Below are 24,268 nucleotides of genomic sequence, written 5' to 3' on the forward strand. Positions count from 1 at the left end.
GCTCATCTTAAAGTGCTGTTGGGGAAACTCCCAGTCCTATGGGCCGGCTGGGGTCAATCTAGCACACTATTGAAAGAAGGCAAAGGTGCATCTGGAAGTCCTTGAAAGCTGGCGAATCGCCAACATGACTAAGGCACTGCGGATTCTTGGGGCCACCCGATAATGTGAGCAATTTCGGTTTGAATCATTCGGGGTAGTTCAATTGCATTGTTATGGAGACATATCCTTGTGTTGTTACTACTCCTGATTGGACATGTGGCCTAGCTCCAACCTTTTGACTTGGATATAATACGTTGAAACCCATTTTGTCTCCAATCAGTTGATTTCAGGGCCTGTGAAAGAGGGTGAAAAAACTTGTTCACAGATTCTGCAGACAATGGCACACTTTCCTACCACGTGGCTCCCTTAGTGTGTAGGCATCCCCTTTGCAGACTCTCGGTAGCCTCCTGGATTGGTGAGAATACATTCAGCCCTTCTTAGAGGCTCTGTAGTCTATTGGCTTGTGTAGGATGCCCTTTGACAGAGGCTATCTCCAGCCTCTTGGATTGGTTATGCCCAGCTCATCGGTAGAAGATGCGTCTGACTCCTCAGTCTTTTCTCCATTCATTCCAGCAATATTTTCCTCCGCCACATGTAGTCCGATACTCCTCCTGTCATCCCTGGAAAGCGTGTATCTTCTCTTTATACTGACTCGGTTTAGTAAGGTCCTTCCCGCTTTCTGGCTTGGAGTTTTATTTATTTATTGGTCATTTATATAACGCCTATACACTTTGTCAAGAGTTTCAAAGCGCGCCAACGCAGGGATAGTGAGTAGTTCAACAAAAAAATGGACATTCTTAATAGGCATTGGAACATTCAGAATGGGCAAGAGCTAAGCGTTGTTTTGCTCCTGAGGCAGGACCATAATACCTTTTTATGTATGGGCCTCATTGCAAGGCAGTAAAAAGTTCAGATTTTAATGACCAATGTGGCGCTGTGCTTATCCGGTCAGGTATACTTGTACAGTAGCACTCACAAGAGCCATGCTAACATTTATTCCACTTGACGCTACCACCAGGTTGCGACAGAAACAAGTACAGTACAGAAATGTACAGTACTTTGCCGTTGTAAATGCCTGTCTGGAAACCATTTAAAGGCGAGACCCATCAGTTACTGAAGATGGGAGCAGACCTTTGCTCATTAAATCTCACTAATAAACAATATTCTTTGCATGATGAATGCATCTGTTTCTTGGGCTGAGAAATCAGGTCTTCTGTTTTGTTGTTTTGGGGGTTCCTGTACCCCTCAACTCTCCGCTTTTTCCACATCTATTTGTATCTCGTAGCTATTGTTGTTGGCCATAGGGCCTCTGCTGAAGCCTCCATTCCACTGCAACACGTTTTCCTTCCTTCCTTAAGGTACATGGTCCTGGGTCGCTCTTAAGGCTCCCAGTCAGCAGTGCCTCTCAGGCACCCTCCTTTTTACCCTAGGGTGATTCCATCAACATACATTGGTTTGAAGGAGTACATTTCACCAGTGGTGCAATCCATTCTTATCAAATGGGCAGCCTAATGTACTGTTTATGATGCCATTGGGTTAGCAATGTGTCTTTTGAGTCCTAACCCTGGCCATTTTGTACTTTAGAGCTCCCTTTGTTAAGGCAGTTCTATGGTCAACCTGAGTAATTGACCACCTGACCCCTTTGTCTCTAGCCCCCTCTTGTGATCTGTGGGATGTGTTTAGCCTTCCCCCAAGAGTACTGGTCCTGAAGGCCCCATCGGTCGCTGCTTACTCTCTTGTTGCTGGACTTTGGAAGACGCAGGTCAGCTAACATGGGGAAGAGTTTTAGCCTCTCATCTAGCTATACTGGCTGGGTGCAGTGGTTTCGGCACGTGCACTTGGGGATTTCTGCTGCTAGAAGTCAAGGCTGGGATTCCTTTGTTGTCCTGCTGACTCCACTTCAGTGTTGAGTCGAGCTTTCCTTTCAGGGACTGTCTCCAGGCCACTTTATCACTGTTAGCTGCTATTTTCTGTCAGGATCTTCAACCTTGCTGCAAAAGCTGCCATCTTCTTCAAGGGTAAGTGAGACACCACTACCCCTCCTCATCTGCTCCTTGTACTGTCCTGCGTCTCACCCCACCCACTCCATCTGTTATTGTCCCGGGAGGATAGCTTAGAGGCAACATAATCGCCTTGGAAGCAAGACAAAAACGTGCAAAAACAGGTTCGATCCCCGGGTCCGTGCATAGAAACCTCTGGGTATTACGCGCGTTATAAATAACCTGTCATATCATATCCTATCATATCCCCTGTACTGGGATCATGGGATAGCGTCTGCTAAGCTGCCACCCTCCTTTATCCAGAGAGGCCCGAAAGTCTGTCTTCACACATCAATCAGTATTTTCGCTTCTCGTTTGAGGGTCTCCTTTGTGGGTTGGTCCTTGTTTTTTTCTATCTTTGGTCCCTTTGTTGGTTCAGGGTTCATACCCCTGGGCACAGGATCCTGTAACCTGCACCTAGGAAAGAAAAAGTCTACTTGATACAGATTGATCAGACTCTGGAACTGAATTTCGGTGTACCCACACCATGATGACCTACCTTTTGGATCCTGGAGTAGTAGATTATTTGCTATACTCCTCCTCAGGGGACCCTTTGGTCCAGGCTCGAGGCATTTCCCATAAAATACAATTAGGGGTCTTCGTGCTTTGCTGCATCCTTGATTGGGGTCCCCTTCGGTTATCCCTAAGGTTGTTTGCCACTGAATCCATACATGTGGGAAAAAAACAGAGGCTTGACCTTAATTTTCCCTTTTCAAGCAGATCAGCTGACTTTGCCCATTGTCTTCTTTACCTGCCCTGAAAGATGTTCCTGTACTACTCATTGAGGGGTAGGGGTCAGGGAGTTATACACCAAGAGCGAGATTAGCACTTACCTGTGATTTAATATTTATATTTATATACATTGGATCTGATTTTGGTAAATCTAACTATTTTTAACCGAAGGGAATGACACTCGCAGCGTTCGGAATTGCTGGGATTTATTTAGCTCCCGCTTCTACGCCGTGAGAACCTGGTGAACTTAAAACCAATAGTTACCCAGGCCAACCAGTGCATTATAAACATGCATGTGTGACATTAACTTTGAGTGTTTTTGAATGTAAATAAAGAGGAATTGGGGCACATTTGAGAATAATGGGTCATACATAATGACCAGAAAGTTAGATGTGCATCTTGTGAGATGTTCTGTGTGTTGTGTACTCCCTTCGATAAGGGTGATGAGATAAGGGTGGTGTGGTGTGGGGTTGGGTGGAGCAGAGGGGTGGGGAGGAAAGGAATGTGAGACCGTGAGAGGGGTAAGCGAGTGAGATCTGGGTCGTTGAAAGGCCCCATTTCATATTTTGAAGACCATCCTAGTGCTAGAATCGATCTCGGAGTGAGATAGATAAGGCGGCTGTTTTTGGAAGACAAGAGGGGAACGGCCCTTTGAATCTCCCACCCCCTGATAATTTCAATAAAAACCCTTGAATGGACTTGTGTGTTTTTGAGGCGATGCGAAAATATATTGTGTATTGGAGAACCCTGTAGTATGGGCTCAACTGCTTATTTGATTTATAGACATCTATATGTGTATATTGCAGTATAACCGTGTGGCGTATGTTTCTATGGATACGTGTGTGTACACCGTCCTTACCGGCCTGCTACAGTTTCCTGACAGTTAAGCCTAGTTGCTCTGCTGTGCTACTTAGAGGTTTGGCTTCGCGTTTTGGTTGGGTGCTTTAGACCCTCCTTAGGTTTCGTTGTTGTATAAAAGGGCCTAATAGTGGCAAAAAGCCACTTCTCATTACCACAAAACCTCAGTTTAGTTGTGCTGTAAGGAACTCGGTTAACCCTTTAAACATTTGCATTCCATCACTGGTTCCAGATAGTTGTTATTTCTGTTCGGAATACTAATTGCTGTGCCTTCCTGCTCATTTCGGGAAATATGACCGTACCAAAAGTTCCATGTAATAATATCCCCGCAAAAATATCGCCATACAAAAATATTGCCATATTTTTGAGTCGATATTAAGGCATGGAACCTGCGGGGGACACCCCCGCATTATTTTTAAAGGAGTGGGGGATACCCCTGCAACCCCCGCTCCCAAAACCCCCAAAAATGACCCCCCCCCCAAAATATCGCCTATGGCCGTTCCAGAGGACCATATATACAGCGATATTTTTGGTGGGGATAATATGTAGTGGTACTGCGCCAAAGCTCATTGGTTGCTGCTTTTGGGAATCCGTCTGAAATGTGATGGTTTGTGCTATTTAATTTCTTTCTCCTCTTCACTAGATATCCCTAGCGAGCCTAGCGAATATGCCACAGACGCTGCACAGGCTGTGATTGGTCAGATGGTCCAGGGCGTCCAGCCACTTTCACAGGACTCTCAGATAGCAGTACTGATGCAAGTCATAAAGGTGTTTATGGAGGCCTGGATGGGCCATATCCTGAAACAGAAAATCAAATTCAGGTGAGGTTCTCTGCCCTGACATAAGCCCCGATCTAAGCATGTGTGCTATCTGGCTTCATTAGTTATTTCATCTATGTCCGTATATGTAGCATGTTAGCAAGCAGTGGTTGCAAAACATGTCATCCCTGTGAATTCGTTTCCATGATTCATAGAGATAACATTAGCCTCTTTTTAGAATATGGATTTGCCCAATGAAAAACCTGCAATACCAACGTGGTCAATTAGTCCCATTGATCTCAGAGCATGACAATCACTTAAATACCTGAACGCCGCTATTTTGTCCATGGGTGCAGAGTATGAGCTGCGCAATGCAGGGCGCTGCTGTGAACACTGTTAATAAACCACCTTCTCGTTTGTTTACACATTGGCTGTGATCCAATGCAATCAGTCGTCTTTGTTTAATCAGCAGCGACCTTCCCATGAATGGTAAACCAGTAGTCTGGGTGTTCCATCTTGCTTGGCACATTATAGCCGACAGCTTTGCAAACCCAGTATTAATGTTTTAAAATCTATTTTGGCATGAACAACCTCTTCATCGAAATCCCAACTACTGAATAACATAAATAAAATAATTTATATATATCTTTTTTTACTGCCATCTACCAAATTATTCAACCCAACAATTTAATTAATTGTGTATGTGAAAAATATGTGCATTGCTAAACTGTTGTCGTAGCATGCATAACTCTGGCCCAGAAGCAGAGACTCCCCAGCCTGTCTCTTGGGCGTGCCGTTGCCCAAAGCAAATCTGCATTCAGATTGGAATTTTGGTCTCTATTTCTGTACGCACATCACCTCAGGGCTAGAATTTAACAAGACATGTCCAAGTGGAATGTATATACTTGCTTGCAGTTTCTTCAAACAATTTCAATGCCACTTGCATCTTAAAACAGTGCTCTTCCTGTGGAAGTTCAACTGAAACACATCTATTATAGCTATGTATCGATACATCTGTTGACTAAAATGCACTGGGACTGTGAGACAATGTGCGAAGCATCTGCCCTGTGGACATTAAATACAGCACTAGGATGGTGGTGTTCCCAGGCTAAATGGACCGGGGTAGAGCTTTTGTGGCCAGTAGACCTCCTAGGAGATACAAATGCAACAACCTTTTCTTCCCTGCACTCGACCCCAGTGATTGCACACTTCCAGCGAGCGAGCTATGCAATAAGCACACTTCCTAAACATCGCAAAGAGGAGGCAAAATACCCAAGGCCACAGGAGTCTGCCTTGAAACCTAAAATCTGTTTTTGTTTTTATATTTGAATTTGGGTTTACACAGCACAACATGCACTGGAGGCAACATAGCACTTTGTGGTTAATGGGGGCCAGTGGAAGGGGAATTGCAGGTTAATGCTGCTTGGATGTCCCTGAATTACAAGAACATTGCAGAAGTCTTGTTTGTGACTGAGATGGCTTTCCGGTTGGGTGGGGCATCGCAAGAAAAGACTTGTTTTCTGTTTTTCTCTTTGGTTGCCAGTTTAGTCTTAAGCCTCACAATCGTCTGGGTACTAGAGGGGAGAAGTGCATCTCACCTAAGCCAAGGTATGGAGTATCTTGTTTGAGATGGGAAGCAATGGGAAGCAAGTGTCATTTTCCTAGGATGGTGGGCATATGGTCAGATCTCTCAATACCTATTATGAGGCAGGTTGACAGCCCTATGGGGCCAGGGGTGTGGCCGGAACACCATTGAGGGGGAAGTTGTCTCATTCGAGATGAGCGCTTAGCAGGGCCTGGACCGTGGTTCTGAAATCCTGTTGGGTAGGATGACAGGTTTTATCATCCTGAGGAGTACTAGATGATACCGTGCAATTTGGGCTTTTTTGATAAACAATAAGGAACCAGAAGGATTTGCACATAGAGACGACTGAGATGGAAATCCAGCAGGGTGCACATGGGTCATTCAGTCACTCTTGGATGGCCTCCTTTTTAGATGGGTGCTCTGTCTAGCAGGATGAATCCAGCTTTGGTGGGATTGGGTTTATGGTAGGTTCTTGTCATCTAAGCTTGGGGTCGAGCAGTTCATGAGGTATGAATTTTCTTGAATACAATTAACTTTGAGGTATAACGACTGTCAGCGTATTAGTGAAGGGATGTATAATCTGGTTGTTGTGTCTGCCGCGGTTCCATGTAGAGATTGAAGATCACTGGGAAGACGATTGATACCTGTCCAAGAGGTCATAAGTAACCAGTTGAAGGCTGTGCCTTTGAACCCCACTTTATCTACAAGTAGGCTTAAAGAGGGAAGTGGACGATGCTAGGGAGAATGTTCAGTTTCTGTGCTAATTCCCTTTAACCTGAGACCCCCGCACTTAAGTAACAGGTACAGGTAAGTAACTTCAACCTTCTGCTTTACGGACCCTAAAGGGGTTGAGAGGTTTGCGAAGGAGCTGCCGTATACACAACTTTCAACATTCACAGCAAAGGTCAGCTCGCCAATGAAATGGCTGCGGGGCAAACATATTGATACATCTCCACTGGGATGTGCACACGTGTACGCGCAGACAGGTTCTAAGGTGCAGCAGCGAACTGCTGTGATTCGCAGGTAAGAGAAGACATTTGAGATGCCACCTGCCATTAGGAACAGTAGCGGGCGACAGCTGTTCCCCCATTTACATCGTAACTGCAAGTCTCTTTGAGTGTTGAGTTTGTTTAGGGGACGTGTTGGGGAGATAGCCGGTATGTTTGAGTTTCTGGCATGGGTGGGGATCATAAGGGAGGGGAGTTCTTGTTTTTAACAGTTTTCACGATAGATATGCCTATGTATGATATAGTTACATTGCCCGACAGTACAAAGGGGAGATAGTGTTGCTCCTCACTGGGAAGAGGGGAGGGCGGGATATGCAACAGGGCTCGGCTTGATGTATACAGATATGTGAAATGACTGATAAGATAACTGTCATTATATGTAACATTTGGGGGTTTACAAATGGCCAAACCTTTCGGTTGGGATTCTGTTGCTCCAGGAGACACATTCAGGCAAAGATGTAAAACTTCCTGGGGCTTAGGAATGGGGGATCCATAGATATGGCTTCTCATTTTCCTCACTCTCCAGGTGCCTAGCAACATATATACATGGGTGTCTTGGTTTTCAAATTGCACAGCCAGATAGGCGACGTGAAAGGATGATGCATGATTTTAGCAGGTGTATGCTTGGGAATGAGGATTCTCGTTATAAATGTGTACGCACCGAATATTGACAATTCAGTTTTTCTAGTTCTGTGCAAATTTTAAACATAATGTCCTACGTATAAATGATATGGACTGGCGACTTCAAAATCTCTCTCTCGCTGGAATTGGATAGGGCTACCACGACACAGAATAGGGTCCCAAAAACGGCAACTGCATGGAACACTATTTCCGAATATCATAGGCTAGCTGGCGCCTGGTGTTTCTGAAATCCCAATGTGAAGGAATATACCTTTTTTTTTATTCAGGGGTGCACACCCTCCTGAATAGATTGTTATGGTTACCAGGAACATAGCCAGTGCTTTGGCCGATAGTACGATTCTACCCTGAACACTGTCCGGCCACTCACCAGCACTTTCTCCAGACCAGTAAGGGCACCAACATTGAGTACGTGGTGGTTTAAGGGGCAGGCATTAGACGACCCAGCATTTAAAAATGATATTGACCAGGTCATACAACAGTTTCTTCTGCACAATGTGGATTTGGTTCCAGACCCGGGGCTGATATGGGAAATGTTTAAAGTCTTTAAAGGGTGTTGTCTTTCCAGAGAATGTAGGGTGGTGAAGGTACTTGGTGGGTCCATGGCTGCACTGGAGGAGGGAGATCAAACCTTTGGAACAGCAGCATGTTCCAAGGTGAAGAACAAATTGCAAAAGGCTAGGGGTGGATATTCCTCCCTGCCCAGTAGGGAAGAAAGGTTCCTGAGTGGCCCTGCGGCAGAAGCAGGCCTAGCAGTACACTGGTGTGGGCGATTAGACACGAAAGGCAGCCCGTGAATATTGTGCAGGTGGACTAATGGACGGGTACGTAGATCAGGTACAATTGAGGGATTAATGCAGTATTTCGGAACTATTACAATGCCTTGTATGCCTTGCTGGAATTCAGGAGATGGGTGAGTTCCTGGATAGGGTGGCCCTTGGATGGTTAGACCCAGAGAGGGTCCTAGCCCTGAAGGAACCTTTAACGGAAGAGGAGCTGAGATTAACTCTTTGCCTTATAGTAAGGCACCCGGGATGGATGGCTGAGATACTTATACCTCATTTAATTATTATGTATGAAGCTGCCCTCACGACTGATGTTCTGCCCGAGTCCACTAGAACCGCCCTGGTGACAATCCTTTTCAAACCGAACAAAGAACCCGCGAAATGTGCCTCCTATAGGCCTCTATCCTAAACAGATACAGATAATGAGATACTTAAAATACTAGCACGGTTCTTGGTGGACAGACTTTTACCCCACATGTCAGTGTTGGTTCTTCCTGATCAAGCAGGATTTATCCCTGGTGGATCTCCGCAGAACAACTTGTGACGGCTGTTCACTCTGAGGAATAATAAAGAGGACGTGGGTCCTGGTTATAGTGGCCTCTCGACGCCGAGAAGGCTTTTGACTTTGTGGAATGGCCGTTAATGTTTGAGGTCTTGTGCAGGTCGGGTCTGGGGTTGATGGGTACATCTGCTTTATTCTTCACGTAGGGTGAAGATATTAACAAATTAGGTGGTTTCTGATACCATCACCGACAATGGGAACGATGCAGGGTTTTCCCCTATCCCCCATCCTTTTCGCCCTGGCCAGCAAATCCCTAGCGTGCTACATCAGGGACTACCATGCCCATAGGAGGGTGAAGATATACCTGCATATTTCGGTGGTTTCCCTCTATGCGGCTGTTAGGGAGATTTATCATTATTGTGCTTCATCCCCTCGCCTAGTGTGAGCCCTAGCTCTTTTGCTGTACTTTTGGACTTTTTTCTTTTAATCCATTCATTCTTATGGGCTCTGTCTTTTGGAACTCTATTCTTTGTAATCGATCTGTAAAATGGACTCTGTCTGCTCCATAGCTCTTAAAGGCATCTGTGTTTTACTACTGCAGCACACCGCTCCTTATGGGCAGTGTTGCTGGGGACCCTTAGGGACCTCCTTTAAGATTTGTTTTCTGTATCCTTAAATAACTATAGTTCTTAAGGATAGAGTGTCTCTCCCAAAACTCTATAGGCTGAGAGATTGGCGCACCCCACTTTCAGTGGAGTGCCAATGGGATACTTTTAATCCCCCTTCTCTCTGCTCCTGTGACTTTTTAGTCACATAGACAATCACCTAATTATGGCTGGTGGCAGTGGGCGTGTTCTACCAACTATTCTGTATTATATTTTTATATCGCAGACTATGTCCATAGCCTCGGTAGTGTACAATAGGGGCACCCAAGTACCAACTTGGGGCCTCCTTACCTTTTTTGCCATTACTAGCATGGTGGTTCTTTGTTAGCCATTCTTCTACCATTCTGGGGGCAGGGGGTGGGGAGTCGGTGTGTGTGTTTTGCAATTGGCGGGAACCAGTAGGTATCCCTGCCCAGGCTCCGAGTGTCTGGGAAGGCAGGAAGTGTCTGGTCAGGCAGGAAGTGGGGAAGGAGTCTTCCACCCCCCCCTGTCCTTTGTCTGCGAGAGTGCCTGAATAGGTCTGCTTCCCACAGGAGGTCTGGTTGTCCTGATTGGACTGCCAAACGCCCCTTTCTGTAAAATGCTGAGAGAGATTGCAGAAGAGTGTGTGCTGGAACTATATAAAAGGTGAGGCTTTTGGTGTGTAAAGCAAGTTGACCACAGGAAACGAAGTAACCGACGAAAAAGATGACCAGAGATGCCAGCAGACCCTTTGCAAGACCATGAAGTAACCACTGATGTCCTGACCCAGTTTTCTATGTGACAGAGGAGCTCTGAAGAGGATGACTCCTTCCCTTTGGCTGGTGGGAATAACCAGCCCCAAGACGAACTTTGAAACGAGCCATCTCCCGAGGTACTAGTAGCTTCCAGAGTTGTGGAACCCCAATACCAGGAGACCTGCTGCCCATTTCGAGTGCATCATCGTGGAAAGGCTTAATCCATCAAAATCTGTGCTGAGCCCGTAAGGACACTTCAGAGATCTGATCGAACTCGCCCAGACCCCCTCACCAGAGTGTGGGATTGCATGAGGCGAAGAAGATTGACCAGGCGATCAGTGTCCTTTGTTGGTGCTGCTGAAAAGGTGTCAAAACCAAGAAGTTGCTGAAAGTCGTGCTACAGGTCCTCTCTCGAGTCTACTGCTGAGAGATCCCGTCCATTGTCCTGCCTTTCTTCACCAGACCAAGGAATCCGGAGGTCGGGTTCAGAGCTGCCACATTGTGGAGGAGCCAACAAGAACGCTTTCTTCAAACCAAAGGTACTGTGGGGAAAAAGATGTTGCTTACCAGATTCCAAGAAGTCTCTCCAGAGCGTTGGAGTGCACGTAGAGTTGTCCATGCAACCCCCTCTTACCTCTGACCCAAGCTGCTGCTTTGTCCCCTTCTCAAGTCCGTTTTCTGGTCTCCTTTGTTAGTTGCTAACTTGCTGCTTCAATAACTTTTAGACACTGGAAGAAATCCGCTGCAACTCTTCATTATTCGCTGTTTGTCAAGACTTCAAGCCCTCTCCGAACTGCCTTTAGCTAGGGTTGCGGTTTTGGACTTATAACACTTGCCAGGCGAAGAAACAGTCACTAGAACCATGTTGCACTAACCACTTTTTTCCTCCCTTTAAGTGCATTACCGTATTACCTGTTGAAAACTGCATGAGTGCGCAGTTACCAATGATATGATAACCTTTTCTTTTTCCTTTCTAACGTTGCTACAAATGTAACCGCAAACAAACACAAAAGTGATAGTGCCTTTGAAGTGTGTGATCTAATATTCCTAAGCATTCTACCGTAAATGTCTGAAGTATTTAACGTGATTCTCGTGTAAATATGACTATATATCTTTCATATAACTGTATGTGTATGTCCTTCTTTGTTGTGCCTGTCTAGCTAAGAATCAGAGTACTGACCTGCAGCTCACATCTTCCTCTTAAGATATGCCTGACTGCTCTGCCACACTACCAAGGCCCTGAGCTAGTACAGACTGATACTAAGAGTTGGGGATCTACAAACCACTGGGATAGCTTACTAAAGTCTTACTGCCAGTATGACTTTAGGAAAACTCCCCTAACGGCGGACAACTTGTTATGTGTCAAGCACCCCAAGCAGAACCTGCAGCCTATGGTTCAAGTTGTACAGTGCTTTGGTGAGCTATCCGGGCTCAAAATCGACTGGGAAAAGTCTGAAGTGCTCCCTCTAACACCTGTAGGTCGGCAGAAAGAGATCTGCGAGGCATTTAGGTGGTGTCCTCAGGGCATCAAATATCTATGCACAGCGGTAACATCCATTGCGTCTCTAGATATCGAAAACTACACAAATACTTGAGCATTTGGAGAGTAGGGTGGAAGCCTGAATTCTCCTCCCTTTATCTCAGGCTGGCAGGATCTCTTAGCCAATATGATTATTGTTCCCAAACTCCTATATATTTTTAATAATGTCCCGATAACATTGTGAGCCAACTTGGGGATAAGACTACGATGGATGATGGTTCGACTGAAATGGGGCAGGGGGACTAAGCCAGGATCACTTATGACATTTTGACACAACCTTATGAAAGAGGCAGGCTTGACTTCCCCGATATTTTTATGTATTACTTGGGCAGCCCAGATGCAGTACAGTGTGTGTGTGTGGTGGTGGTGGTCTCCATCCCCGGAGTAGCCTCATGTTGGATTAGAGAGGGCAACCGCATACCCAGATGGGCTGAAATCGATTTTATGGGGGGGAAGAGAAGACTGGTTGAAAATCAGATGCAACCAGTGGATAACACTTGCAGAGCCTGGAACAAAATAGCGGCCCTGACAATGGAGGAATATCTATATGCACCAGACTATTCTATATATACCGGGTACACGTTTGGGGGTGACCTATGGAAAGTTTTTTTAATTAATTTTGAGCGACTAGAAATTTACACCGTGGGAGATATGATGCATGAAGGGAGTTTTGTTACGTAGGAGCAGTTAAAGGGGCGAGGAGAGTGGAACGTGGTGCCATGCTGTTGGATTTTAGATTTAGGGAGGCGTTGCAGGCTAGATGGCCATGTTCTCCAGGTGAACGTGTGATATCCCTGCTTGCTCAATATGTGGTAAAACCGCCAAGGTATACAAAGCTGGTGTCATCATTCTACAAAAGGATTAAAACATTGGGGGTGGAAAGGGAGACTACATCTAGGTCACAGTGGGATGGGTCATTGGGAATTGTCCTGTCTGATCACAGTGGAGAATAGCTTGTATGCAGACACAATGGTTATCTATGAATAGATTTCAACTGATTCACTTCAAATACCGCCATCAAATTAATGGTTGATTCACAGAGCCATCTTGTCAGTTAGCACAACTGAATGGTTGATATCTTTGCCCTGAGGAAGGCTGAGCATTCAAAACATTAGCTTGTACAGCCAAAACCTAAGTTGGGAATACACAATGAATGCTTCATTATTTGGAGTAGCCTGGACTAATACGTCTGATGAATGCAGGGCCAAGTGCACTTTGGATGGAGTCTTGTATAACATAAGTGGGCTTACTTTGCCATCTCTATTTATTTGTGTTTTATAATGTCTGAGTGTGTTTGTGCACTTTGGATGGAGTCCTGTATAACATAAGTGGGCTTACTTTGCCATCTCTATTTATTTGTATTTTATAATGTCTGAGTGTGTTTGTGCACTTTGGATGGAGTCCTCTATAACATAAGTGGGCTTACTTTGCCATCTCTATTTATTTGTATTTTATAATGTTTGAGTGTGTTTGTTAGGCTATGTCTTGATGATAGATACTCACGTGCTGCTATGTATGTAGATATGGGTCAGCAAACCTTTGAAATATTTTCAATGATAAAACTGTTTTTGCTGTTTGATGTATATTTTATGTGTGTGAATAAAATGCTGTTTTTTTATGACTTTTTGTATTAAATTCTATATTTGAACTCATTTCTGTTTTGTATTTTGACAGTTGTGTGTATAGAGGTCTGTCTAGTTGATGTTGTACTTTTGTGATATCCTGGCCTGGAGCTATTGGGGGTGCTTCAGCAGATCAACATAGAATTAGATATCAGGGGGCCTTCGTAGGGATCTCCCGATCTGCAAAAATAAGTTGTTTAATGAAAAAGCCAGAAAAAGTCAAGACGGCTAATAGCAAAAGGAGTCAACAAATAATTTCTGACTTAACTAGTACTAAGGGAGTGTTGAAACAATGGTTGCTCGTTGGATGAATTAACACAGATCTAGAAGCAACAAAAAAACTCAGCAGAACATAATCGGGAAGAGAGACCGACACAGTCATACTCAGTTTCTATGTTACAAGGAAATGGGCTTATGAGATCAAACTTGTTACATAGGCCTTTTATGAATGTTACATCACTAGACATGATCTCTGCTTGCGGCATGTGAATAGAGTTGTACATGCTTTACTCTTAACTTTTTGCCACATACCAACAACCAATAAAATTAATTGTGGTTTTACCGGACTTCTAGTCGCCCCATCATCCTTCTGAATTCTGCTACAGTGTATGTGAAGACCGCTTCTGATGCACAGCGGTGCGCTCCATGTATAACCTCTCTCCCCTAAAGAGAAACTCCACCTCTTGGACTCCTCCTCAGTCTCCAGCCATAGCCTTTACAAATAGTAAAATCTGAGGTGTTAAATGCAACACCTTTCTGTATTCTGTGGGTGCTTACGTGTGTCTGTGTATGCTGTCACAGGTGACCTCAAGAACAGACCATCTTTTGAAGATATTTCAAGGTTTTTATTTGAGGAATCATGAAGAGACTTCCTAAGGGCTGTCTGTCTGTCACTCCTCTCTCAAATCTAGTGTCGGCCATTACCTCCCGGGTACAGACATCCCTCAAACATAGGTTGGTCCGTAGAGATCAGTAACCCCTACGGTCTAATATTCTGCCTTCTTGGTGGTGATGGCCTAAGAGCAATCACCCTTTCTAGCTATCTCCCTCTGGAACAATCTATGTGGTTCCGACCGTAGATTCCATAAGGTAAAGCAATGTATAAGGATAAGTGCCTTTCAGACACTCTACCCCCACTTGGTCCTTCCCTTGCTTATACTCTATCCCTACATCTCCTTGTCTTTCCCTTTCCACTCTCATCCCTGCTACTCCACCCATCGCCTCTACCCTCTATCCATCACACTCCCTCTACTGTCCCTTCGATGTTCCTTTCTCTCTGCTACCTACCTCCACCCTCCAAACGTACTCTCCTACGGTCTCTCTCCGCCTCCCCCTGATGACCTCTACCGTCTCCAGACTACCACTACTACCCCCCAAGCACCCACTACTCTATTAAGGTGGAATTTCAAAATCAACCCTGGGGGAGGATTGGGGATGTCAACCCATTATGGTGAATAGTGAGACACTGAGATCACGTTGGCTAGCAGAGCAGCAAGGTATAGTCTCAGGAGGGGTGTGTGAGTGGTCTAGGGCTTCAATTTCTGAACACGCAGAACAATACTAATCATTTCAGTTAAACAGGTAAGTTCAAAAGTATACAATGATGTATAAGCCTTTAAAATACACACTAAGCAAGTAACACCTCTAGTCAAAAATTGTCACGCCAACACTATAAAACAGGCATATATATCTAAACATAGAAGATATAGGAAAGCATTTTATTCAGTGACCAGTGCAACACATGTAAGTATGTATATACATGAGAAGTAGAAAAGGCACTTTAGAATAATCATAGAACAGCTTCCCTAGCTCTTATAAACCCATGCACTATGTTGGGGGCCTTGTGCCTAAAGGTCAACAGTTCTCAAGTTGCACCTCACAGGTAGGTTTATTAAGGGATTGACAATGTTGACAATGCAATTGGTTTTGATAAAGAGTCAAAGGGTTAGGTAAACTTCATATAAGTAAATTCGCTCAATCCCTGTCAATCGGATAGGCCCACGAAGGAGTTCGGGAAGAGTGATTTTGGGACTCGACTTTAAGCCCATGTAACTCTATTGGAGAATGGGGGGTTGGAGGGAGATGGTGAGAAACTGGTATGGTAATTTACAACCCCCACCCTTCAAGACTCCAATTTCTCCAAAGAACTGTTGGTAGGGAACGCCACTCAAACAGGCAGTGGCTATGCAATCATGGATAGCCACTGGCCACAACATATGCCCAGCAACAGACATTGAGTTGCCAGGATGTGTACTGGGACCAGACAGTCCCATTCCCCATAAAAGCAGCAGTTTCCCCAGTAAAGGCCCTTCTATATATTTGAGGGCAGCAAGAAGGCCAAGAAAACCATGTGGCACAGCCATCTAAGGGTGCTAGCAAACTTACTAGCCATTTCTGATAATTGCAAACGTGCACGAGTAAAACCGTAGACAAATATCCGCTGCCACAAGCTCATCCTAGGCACATTTTAAAAGTAACCAGAAAGCCATTACAGAAAAGGATATAAGGATACAAAGCGTGTCCAGTCATTTTTTCGAATACAAAAGTTTCGAATGACAATTTATTTGAAAAAAATTAGAAAGTTTGCCTTTCGAAACTTGGGTTAGGGTTGAGGGTTGGGTTAGGGTTGGGGGTGGGAGGGTTGGGTTAGGGTTGGGGGAGCTGGGGGGGGAACCCCTCCCCAATATACACTAAAACCTTAAAACGTTAGATGGAGCTGTCCAGTGCTGAAATTACAGGTCTGGACAGCTCCATGTAACGTTTCAAAGTTAAAAAAAGGCATTTTAATACCAATATACACAAATAACTTTGAAATGTTAGCTGTCCAGTCCTGTAATTTCAGCCCTGGACAGCTCCATGTAACGTTACAAACAAAACAGCATTGAAATGCTACTTTTAACATGTAAAAGAGCATTTCAATTTAAACCAATCCATGACTATTGTTAACGGATTGGTTTAGAAAGAAATGCACTTTTGTATGTTAAAAATAGTATGTCGAGACTTTTGTTTTCGAAACTTTAGTTTCTCAAAATGTTTTGATTCGAAACTTTGACCATAAACCGATACAAAGTATTCAAACCGCACTTCACTTTAAGGTGATGTGTGCAATTGCAACTGTAGACTTCCACAACGAGAGAGGTAGTCGCTCCGTACTGATATGTACTCATCCATTCCCCCTAAGAATGAGCCAAGGGGAAGTAAAGCAGAAGGCGTTGCCTAACTCCACAAAGTTAGGTCAGGAGTCCAAACAAAGCAAAAAGAAAGGGTGTCCCATAGAAGTCTATGCTAGGAATGCAGCAAAAAGAAAATCTTTCATAACACTCCCCTCTCCTCTCCACTACACTACACTCCACCCACACCTTCTCCTCTCCCTTAATCACTCTCCATTCACTCCCTCAGTCACATTCTTATTTACTCCCTACTCTCCCTCTATTAGTCTCACTCACACCTTGCATGCCCACTCAAACACAAGTACCACTTACACCCACCAACCAATACCTCACCCTGCACACTCCTTCACCAGTTCACCTCCATGTTCCTCTGCACCGTCCTTCCTCTGCTTGGTATTTTGATCCACCTGGGTCCAAAAAGATAAACAAAAAGGTAGAGAGCCTTATTATAACTCCTACTAACACAGGTAATTGAAGTTAAAGGGGTGTGGATGAATTTACAACTGAAGAGCGTTCTTGTTCCCTGTGTATGCGAAGGGGCATCACTGAGTCTCTCCCACATATACTTGCAGCGGTGTGATTAAGATATATGTAGAGAATGGTATGCACCTTGCTGATGGCTTGTTGGATGTACAGGGTGAACCTTTCTGGTTATATGATCGCTCTGGCTGTTGCCTGTTGAGGTCCCTAGATCTAGTTAGGGTATAGCAGGGTTTCAAAATTGAACTTCTGAGGGTGAATGAGATGCTGCCTTGTTTAAATGTATCTATGCATGGCTAGGACACAACCTATTGACTCTAATGTACTGACAGATGTTGACATATTGAGCTAAAAATAGTGAATAATTTTTTTTTTTAGGTATTGGGAAATGTATAACATCTATTGAGAAGTATGAAATGTTTATAATGTTCTTACATTACATTTTATTTTTGAGCTGGATGCTCACTAACTACATTTTAATTCATTGTGTAGCTGATTATGTACATTTTGTATAAGTAATTTTATCAATGGTTTTAGTGCTATTAACTTCTGCTTTTTGTGTAAAGTTTGTATGTACTATAACACAATAAAAAAAACTCATACTAATAAAGCAGTTGCGGTTAAGGGAGACTTTAATGCAGCGTTCGTCTTGAATTACGGGAAACAAAATCTGTAGGTTGGAACATTAAAACCGGCATCCTAAAACCGAAAGTGTCTTATAACAAAGGTCTGGTATACGAAGAGTGCTCATAATAAGTACATGCAAATGGCAGCTGTTGTGGAGACATGCCAGGGCAGTCACTATAGTGAACAATATCACAGCTTCCACTATGGATTATGGCTTCACACGTGCATATACTGTATCACATTAAGGGCAGTGTCCAAGAAGGGGAAATACCTCATGAGTTATGACCATTTTGTAAGCAACGTTGTGAACGTAGTGAACGCTATCCGTGTTAACAAATACAAGGGAATCCCAGATGATTAATGGAACAAGTAATACATCTGAGTGGCTTTGACCTAGAAATATGGTCGGCTGAGAGAACACTTGGGAAAACATTATGACAAATTAATTAATTAAAACTATGGAACCTACAGAGATCCATAGAATTTGCAAAGATGAAAAATATAAATACTAATGATGGTTAAGGTTGCATCAGAAAACAACAAAATACAAAGATTATGATTCCTAATAGAAGTAAGAAAGAACAATTCTTGAAAATTCTGGAGCGTGGTAAAGGGAAGAACTATGATACTTAAATATATTGATGTTTATAAGGAAACATTTGAGAAATATATTGTTGGGTCAATTGGTCCACCACTGTCTGAGAGTTGCTGCACCAAGTCCCAAATATAAATGGTATTAGTAACTCTCAGCCGGAGATTTCTCCCCTTAATATAGTTAAGCTAAACGATGCCAGAGCCCCTGGACCAGACGGTGCAAGCAATGCATGGATTTAAAAAAAAGCTGAACTTGGTCCTTAGCCTGCATCAATTATTCTGCTGCATTTGCCAAAATAACAAACTTCTTCAGAGCTGGACACAGAGCATAGCTGTTCCGGTACACAAGTGGGGGTTCGATAAGGACCAATATAATTCCCAGCTGCTAGCAATGTAGATGCTACAGCCAAAATATTTGACAGAGTACTCTTAGAACGACATACTTGGATCACAGTCAAGAAATGTGCACCTACAGATTAAGCCGGCTTCAGGAAAGCTTCCACACCTTAATTAATATCTTTGCGCTAATCGCAATAGTATGGGAAAATTATGGTACGACAGTATATGTTGGTTACATTGATTTTAGCTGCGCGTTCGATATGGCAAACAGAAAGCGACTGTCAAAAACATAGCCCTAGATATGCCATCAGGATACTGTCCATGATAAGTGCACTACACTGAAATACTATAATGAAAATGAGAATAAGCATGACCGGGGCAATCACATCAACAAGCTATCTAACCAAATTAGACAAAACCTGCCTACAGTGGATTGTATATGCTAATGATTTGGTTCTGATGGACCGTACACCAAAAGGTGTTCAACAACAGCTGGTTCTTCTAAATGCATATATATATTTTTTAAATGATCTAAGATTCAACCTCAGTAAAACCCAAATTGTGACTTTTCATCCTGGTAGAAAGAAGACAAAAGGACTTTTTAGTGGGAATGGAATTAGGTGAAAGTTGAATGTGCAACTCTATATTCATATCTAAGTTTTCTTATAGATCAGTGGAGCACAACATGCGGCCCCTGGGTTGAATGCAGCCCGTGGGTCGAATGTGGCCTCTCAGGCCCTTATTTATGGCCCTCCAAATCACACACATTTAATGAAGTGTTGTCTAGTCTAAAGTCAGTCACTAAGTCTATATCATGTCAGGTGTGTGAAGCCTCTGTGGTCCAGTATTTGTCTTTGCATCATGATACGTGCAGTTTTACTTCAAGTTAACAACATGATTTCAATTTGATAATACAAATAAATCAAAGTGGAAATTAAATTAAAAGGCTATGCATCAACTGTTACAGTAGAAAAGTAATGAATAAAAAGTTCATTGCCATGGAGAGTTTGGCCTACTGCATAGGATTGTGTGGTATATTCGACCCTCCAGCTAAACAAGTTGTGCAACCCTGATGATAGAATAAAGTGGCAAGGACAGATGTGTTCTAAACATTGCACAACAAAATAGCGGATACTCCCTTTCCTCCATAGCCAAGGTGTAGAAGGCTAAGCTTATTCCATTATCATCTAGATTTGAACTTTGGGCGCTGTAGTGAACCACTGAAGCTTTACATTTCCAAGGTGTTTACTTTAAATAAAGATAAAATGCCTACTTGTTCCTACTGCTATGAGGGATTTTCACTGCCTAAACAAGTAAACTAAGGGTGCTCTTCTTTTGTATTAATCAAAAATAGTCCTCAGTCCGACACGTAACTCCTGTCTGGCCCTACCACTTTTAGAAAAGAAAAATGAACATAGAAATTAGCCAGAGCAGTGGCCTTTCCACTCTGGCTTCTTCTAGTCAAGGCTACTTGGGTTGCCCCCAAGTACTGTTAGTCAGTCTAACGTGGTTTTTCAATATTTTTTCAAAGTAAGGTTTTCAGTCTTGTAACTAATGCTGTGATGTCATCCCCTCTCCCTGAGGAGGAGCTACTTTCCATGAGGCGAGGGAGGTAAGGCTGCTATCCGATAGTCCCCTCTTGTGCTGGTACTCAGCAGGTGTATCTTGTGGCGAAGGATTCCCCCTATGCGATACAGGGAGGGCATCACGGGATAACTCTGTACAATACACACCTGTCCACCTTTTTTCCCAGACCTTGTTTACCATCCCCATACTATATATATTCCTCTATGTATTTATTCTATTGCAGTAAAAGCACTACTACTGGGACAAGGAAGATTAGGGCTGACTCCACTGAGCTGTCCCCTCAAGGTACTGAGACGAGAAAGACCAGGATTAACTCCACTGAGCTATCCCCCCAAAGTACTATGATGAGGGAGATACCTGGAGACCTAAACAGCCTTTCAGAGAACCAGATTGAACATTTAGTTGTCAAATCTCAAGTAGCTTAAAGATGCAAGAGGGACTAACCTTGTTGTCAGTCCCTCCTCAGAGGCACCATGAGCGGAGATCCTTCCCACACCAGCAAGAGCAGAGCCTGACTTAGATGTAACTGGGAGAGTTCTACAGTCCCTATCTGTTTCACTGAGGACCGAAGTGCTGGAAACGTGCAAGGCAGAAGGCTTAGGAGAGCGCTGCACGCAAACAGGTACGCACAGCACGGCACCACAGAAGTGTGGTGTTGACCAGCGCAAGAACAGGAAGGACTGAAGGAGAGCCATCAGAAGAGGCACAGAGATTGAAAAGGAGGCAAACGAACCGGAGCACCGAAAGTAGGTACAGGGCTGCTCCGGAACCTCTGGGATTCGTAAGAAACCAATACGAAGGGGTCTGGGACCCAAATTTAGGAAACCTGTACAAAGGGGTTTTGGACGTACATATGAGAAGCCTAAGAAAGGGTCTAAGACCCACATTTGAGATAGGCAGTTCCAGGCAGGAGAGTACACCAGGGCTGTCTATTGAGCACCTAAGAAGAGCCTAAGAAGAGGTCTGTGACCCGCAGCTGAGAACGGCAATCCCTGGCAGGAGAGTACACCAGGGCTGTTCACTGAATGCCAACAGTAGCCTTAGAAAGGCATGGGGAAGGGATAGATTCCGCGAAACACACAGTGAATCGCCAGGAGGAGCCTGAGAAAGGCATGGATAAGGGAGGCAGTCCCCCAACCACATTGACTTGCCAAAAGCCTGAGAAAGAGACGCACTACCCCTACTTTGCGAACTATACCAGTACACCTGGGCTGCCTATTGACTGCCTAGAGAACCCTGCTGAGAAAGGCCTGGGGAAGGGAGACATTTCCCCAACCATAGTGAACTGCCAAGAGGATCCCGAGAAAGGCGTGAGGAAGGGAGACATTTTCCCAACCACAGTGAATCTCCAAGAGGAGCCAGAGAAAGGCCTGGGGATGGACACATTGCCCCTACTTTGCAAACCATACCATTGAGAAGAATGGAGTTATTCTTCTGGACCTTGAAGAGACAAATCCAGTTTAGTTTTGTTATAAGTGTAAGGGTTAGAAATAGGATTTTGACACAGGACGGTGGACTTCTTAGTTACGGACATTCTGACATTTCCTTAGTTTTAGTTGAGGCAGAGAAACCCCTCTTAGAGTTAGGGAAAGCTAGGTTTCTTTCTTTTGGTATCGATAAGTCTATGCCCAAAAGCATGCCACCTCTGTGCCAGTCTCCTCCTTCATCACACCTTTAAAATTGTTACACATCCAATGGTTCCAGTTCCTTAAAATGAAAAATTATTCGTGGTGCGATTCCACCAACCTGGACATTCTCTTTCAAATTGTTCTTGATTTAGGATTGAGTAATTGACTGCTCAAGGTTCCCTGTTTTCCAAATTTTGAAAAATGTTCCTGATTTTCAAGTGCTCCCCCCAAAGCCTTCTGGCCCGTTGATTTGCTCAACTTAGCAGGGTCTCTCTTGGTGGTCTACCCATGTTCAGCAATGTTGTTTCTCAGGCTCCCGTAACCCCTTTGGCTTCTCCAGCTTCTTGTCTCACTCTCTTTAGTAAAGCTCTTTCTGGCTTTCGGATTTTCAGAGCAGCGCAGCTCTACCCCTCAAGGACATTCTTATGTCAGAGGGTCACCTCTGGGTACGATTCTTCTCTCTCCATTCCAGCACCCTCCTTTCTTTATTCTTACCACCTTATTAACACGGGGCGTGTTGATCTCAGAATTGCCTTCAGCCATATATCTAGGAGTAATGTTATAATGCTGTGCATGCCAATCCACAGCAATAATGTCAGTCTTCCGATTCCCATACAGACAGTGGTCTTTGTTAGTCTTAGGGAGTTCCTTTTAGTAATGGGAGACCTTGTCCACTAGAGGAGAGTCCCTCCCAGTGATCCCTCACTTTCCCTCACGTCCCTAGCATCAAAGGGGTGCACCCCTCCCCTATAGGGGAAGAAGAGATGACTTGCCCAGATTCGACAAAGGGTGTAATTATGAGAATGAAATGTCTAAATTAGATAGCTTTTGTCTACACCGACTAATGAGCATGCGCAAAAACCTTGCATTATGTTTATATGTAAAGCTGAATTTATGTGTGTGTGTGTGTGTATGTTTATCCGGCTATTCACATCCCTACCGTTGAACCCATGTCTACCAAATTTTGCATGGATTCCTCTTTTGTCTGGGGCAAGATCGGTGTCTGTTTGGATGCAAAAATCATAAATGCAAAAAACATTTTGGATGTGTGTGCATGTTCCGGCTATACAAATCCACATCATTGAACACACTTCTACCAAATTTTGCATGGATTCTTCATTTGTCTGGAGCAAGATTGTAGTCTGTTTGGATGCAGAAAATCCACTCCGACACCCTCATTTGCTGATGCTTACCCCGATTCACTACAGTAGGTACTAGAAGGAGGAAACATTTGGAATAGTATGAAGTAAAATGTTCGATGTGTTGGTTATTCCTTTGAAATGTATTACTACTCTTTACAGTTTGAAAGTGTTTATTAAAGCATTTTTAATTGGGAATAAAAAAACATTTAAACAAATGTTTTATCACGCAACTCCCAAATATGGGAAATTGAAAGGTTACAATTTACTTAAGTTCATTCACGAGAAGACAGCACAATCGATCAATCTTTCTTGGACATTTTCTCAAATGTGCTGAAGCCATTGAGTGACTGAAACATTCCGCACAAAAAACAAACATCACTTGAAAAAGCTCCATCTGATGCAAAGCGAAACCCAATATCAAGAGCTTCTGAAGCACAGCAACAAACAGCAGCACGACTTGCTTAGAGGACAAGAGCAACTTTCTCCAGGGCAAATGAGAAGGCAGAGTAAACTGAAGCAAGACTTGTTGACATGAGGACAAGAGCGGAGAACTAGGGGGATTTGGTCTTCCCATTTATATAATTACATCACACTCATAGTTTCAGTATGACTTATTTGCAACGAGGAATGGGTCATGCATGGTAGTCAGATTACATCTGGACCTGTAACTCATTCTCACAGACCTTGTTATCCCCATAGAACCTCAAAGCCTTTTTATTCTAGATGGAAGCTGTTTGATACCTTGACCGGAAAATGGCGTTTGCATTATACACGTTTTTAGTATCACGTGATTTGAGATTGTCACGTGTGTTCCACTCTGTTTATTAGCAGCGTTTGGACGTCACTCGCTGCTTCTGATTGAACAAACATGGAGTCTTGTAGCTGAACCTTTGATCTGCGTCCTCGCACTTTTCAGCAACTTTTTGGCTTTTCTTGCAGCGTGTACATTTCCACATGCTAACTCCTGTAACCGCGTTTAAGAAGAAATGTGCGGCTTTCCTTGCTACGTGTATTATTTCCACACTCTAACTCCTTTAGCCGCGTTCCAAGAAGACCAACGTGCAGCTTTCCTTACTGTGTGTAAATATTCTACATGCAAACTCCTGTAGCCGCGTCCAAGAAGAAAACGTGCGGCTCTCCTTGCTGCGTGTAGATTCCACGCGCTAACTCCTGTAGCCGTGTCCAAGAAGACCAACGTGTGGCTTTTCTTGCAC

At 43.9% G+C, this 24,268-nt stretch overlaps 1 protein-coding gene across 3 annotated transcripts in view; it reads left to right on the forward strand.

The window, feature by feature from the left end:
- Nucleotides 1–24,268, forward strand: part of CCDC142 (coiled-coil domain containing 142) — a 314,222-nt gene that overhangs the window by 277,007 nt on the left and 12,947 nt on the right. For all 3 annotated transcript variants that reach the window (XM_069632485.1, XM_069632484.1, XM_069632486.1), the window contains one exon: nucleotides 4,312–4,489. In XM_069632485.1, the coding sequence (XP_069488586.1) occupies nucleotides 4,312–4,489 (178 nt within the window). The remainder of the gene's footprint in view (nucleotides 1–4,311; nucleotides 4,490–24,268) is intronic.

This window comes from Ambystoma mexicanum, chromosome 6q, assembly GCF_040938575.1.
Source record: "Ambystoma mexicanum isolate Mex_15411 chromosome 6q, UKY_AmexF1_1, whole genome shotgun sequence".
NCBI lineage: Eukaryota > Metazoa > Chordata > Amphibia > Caudata > Ambystomatidae > Ambystoma > Ambystoma mexicanum.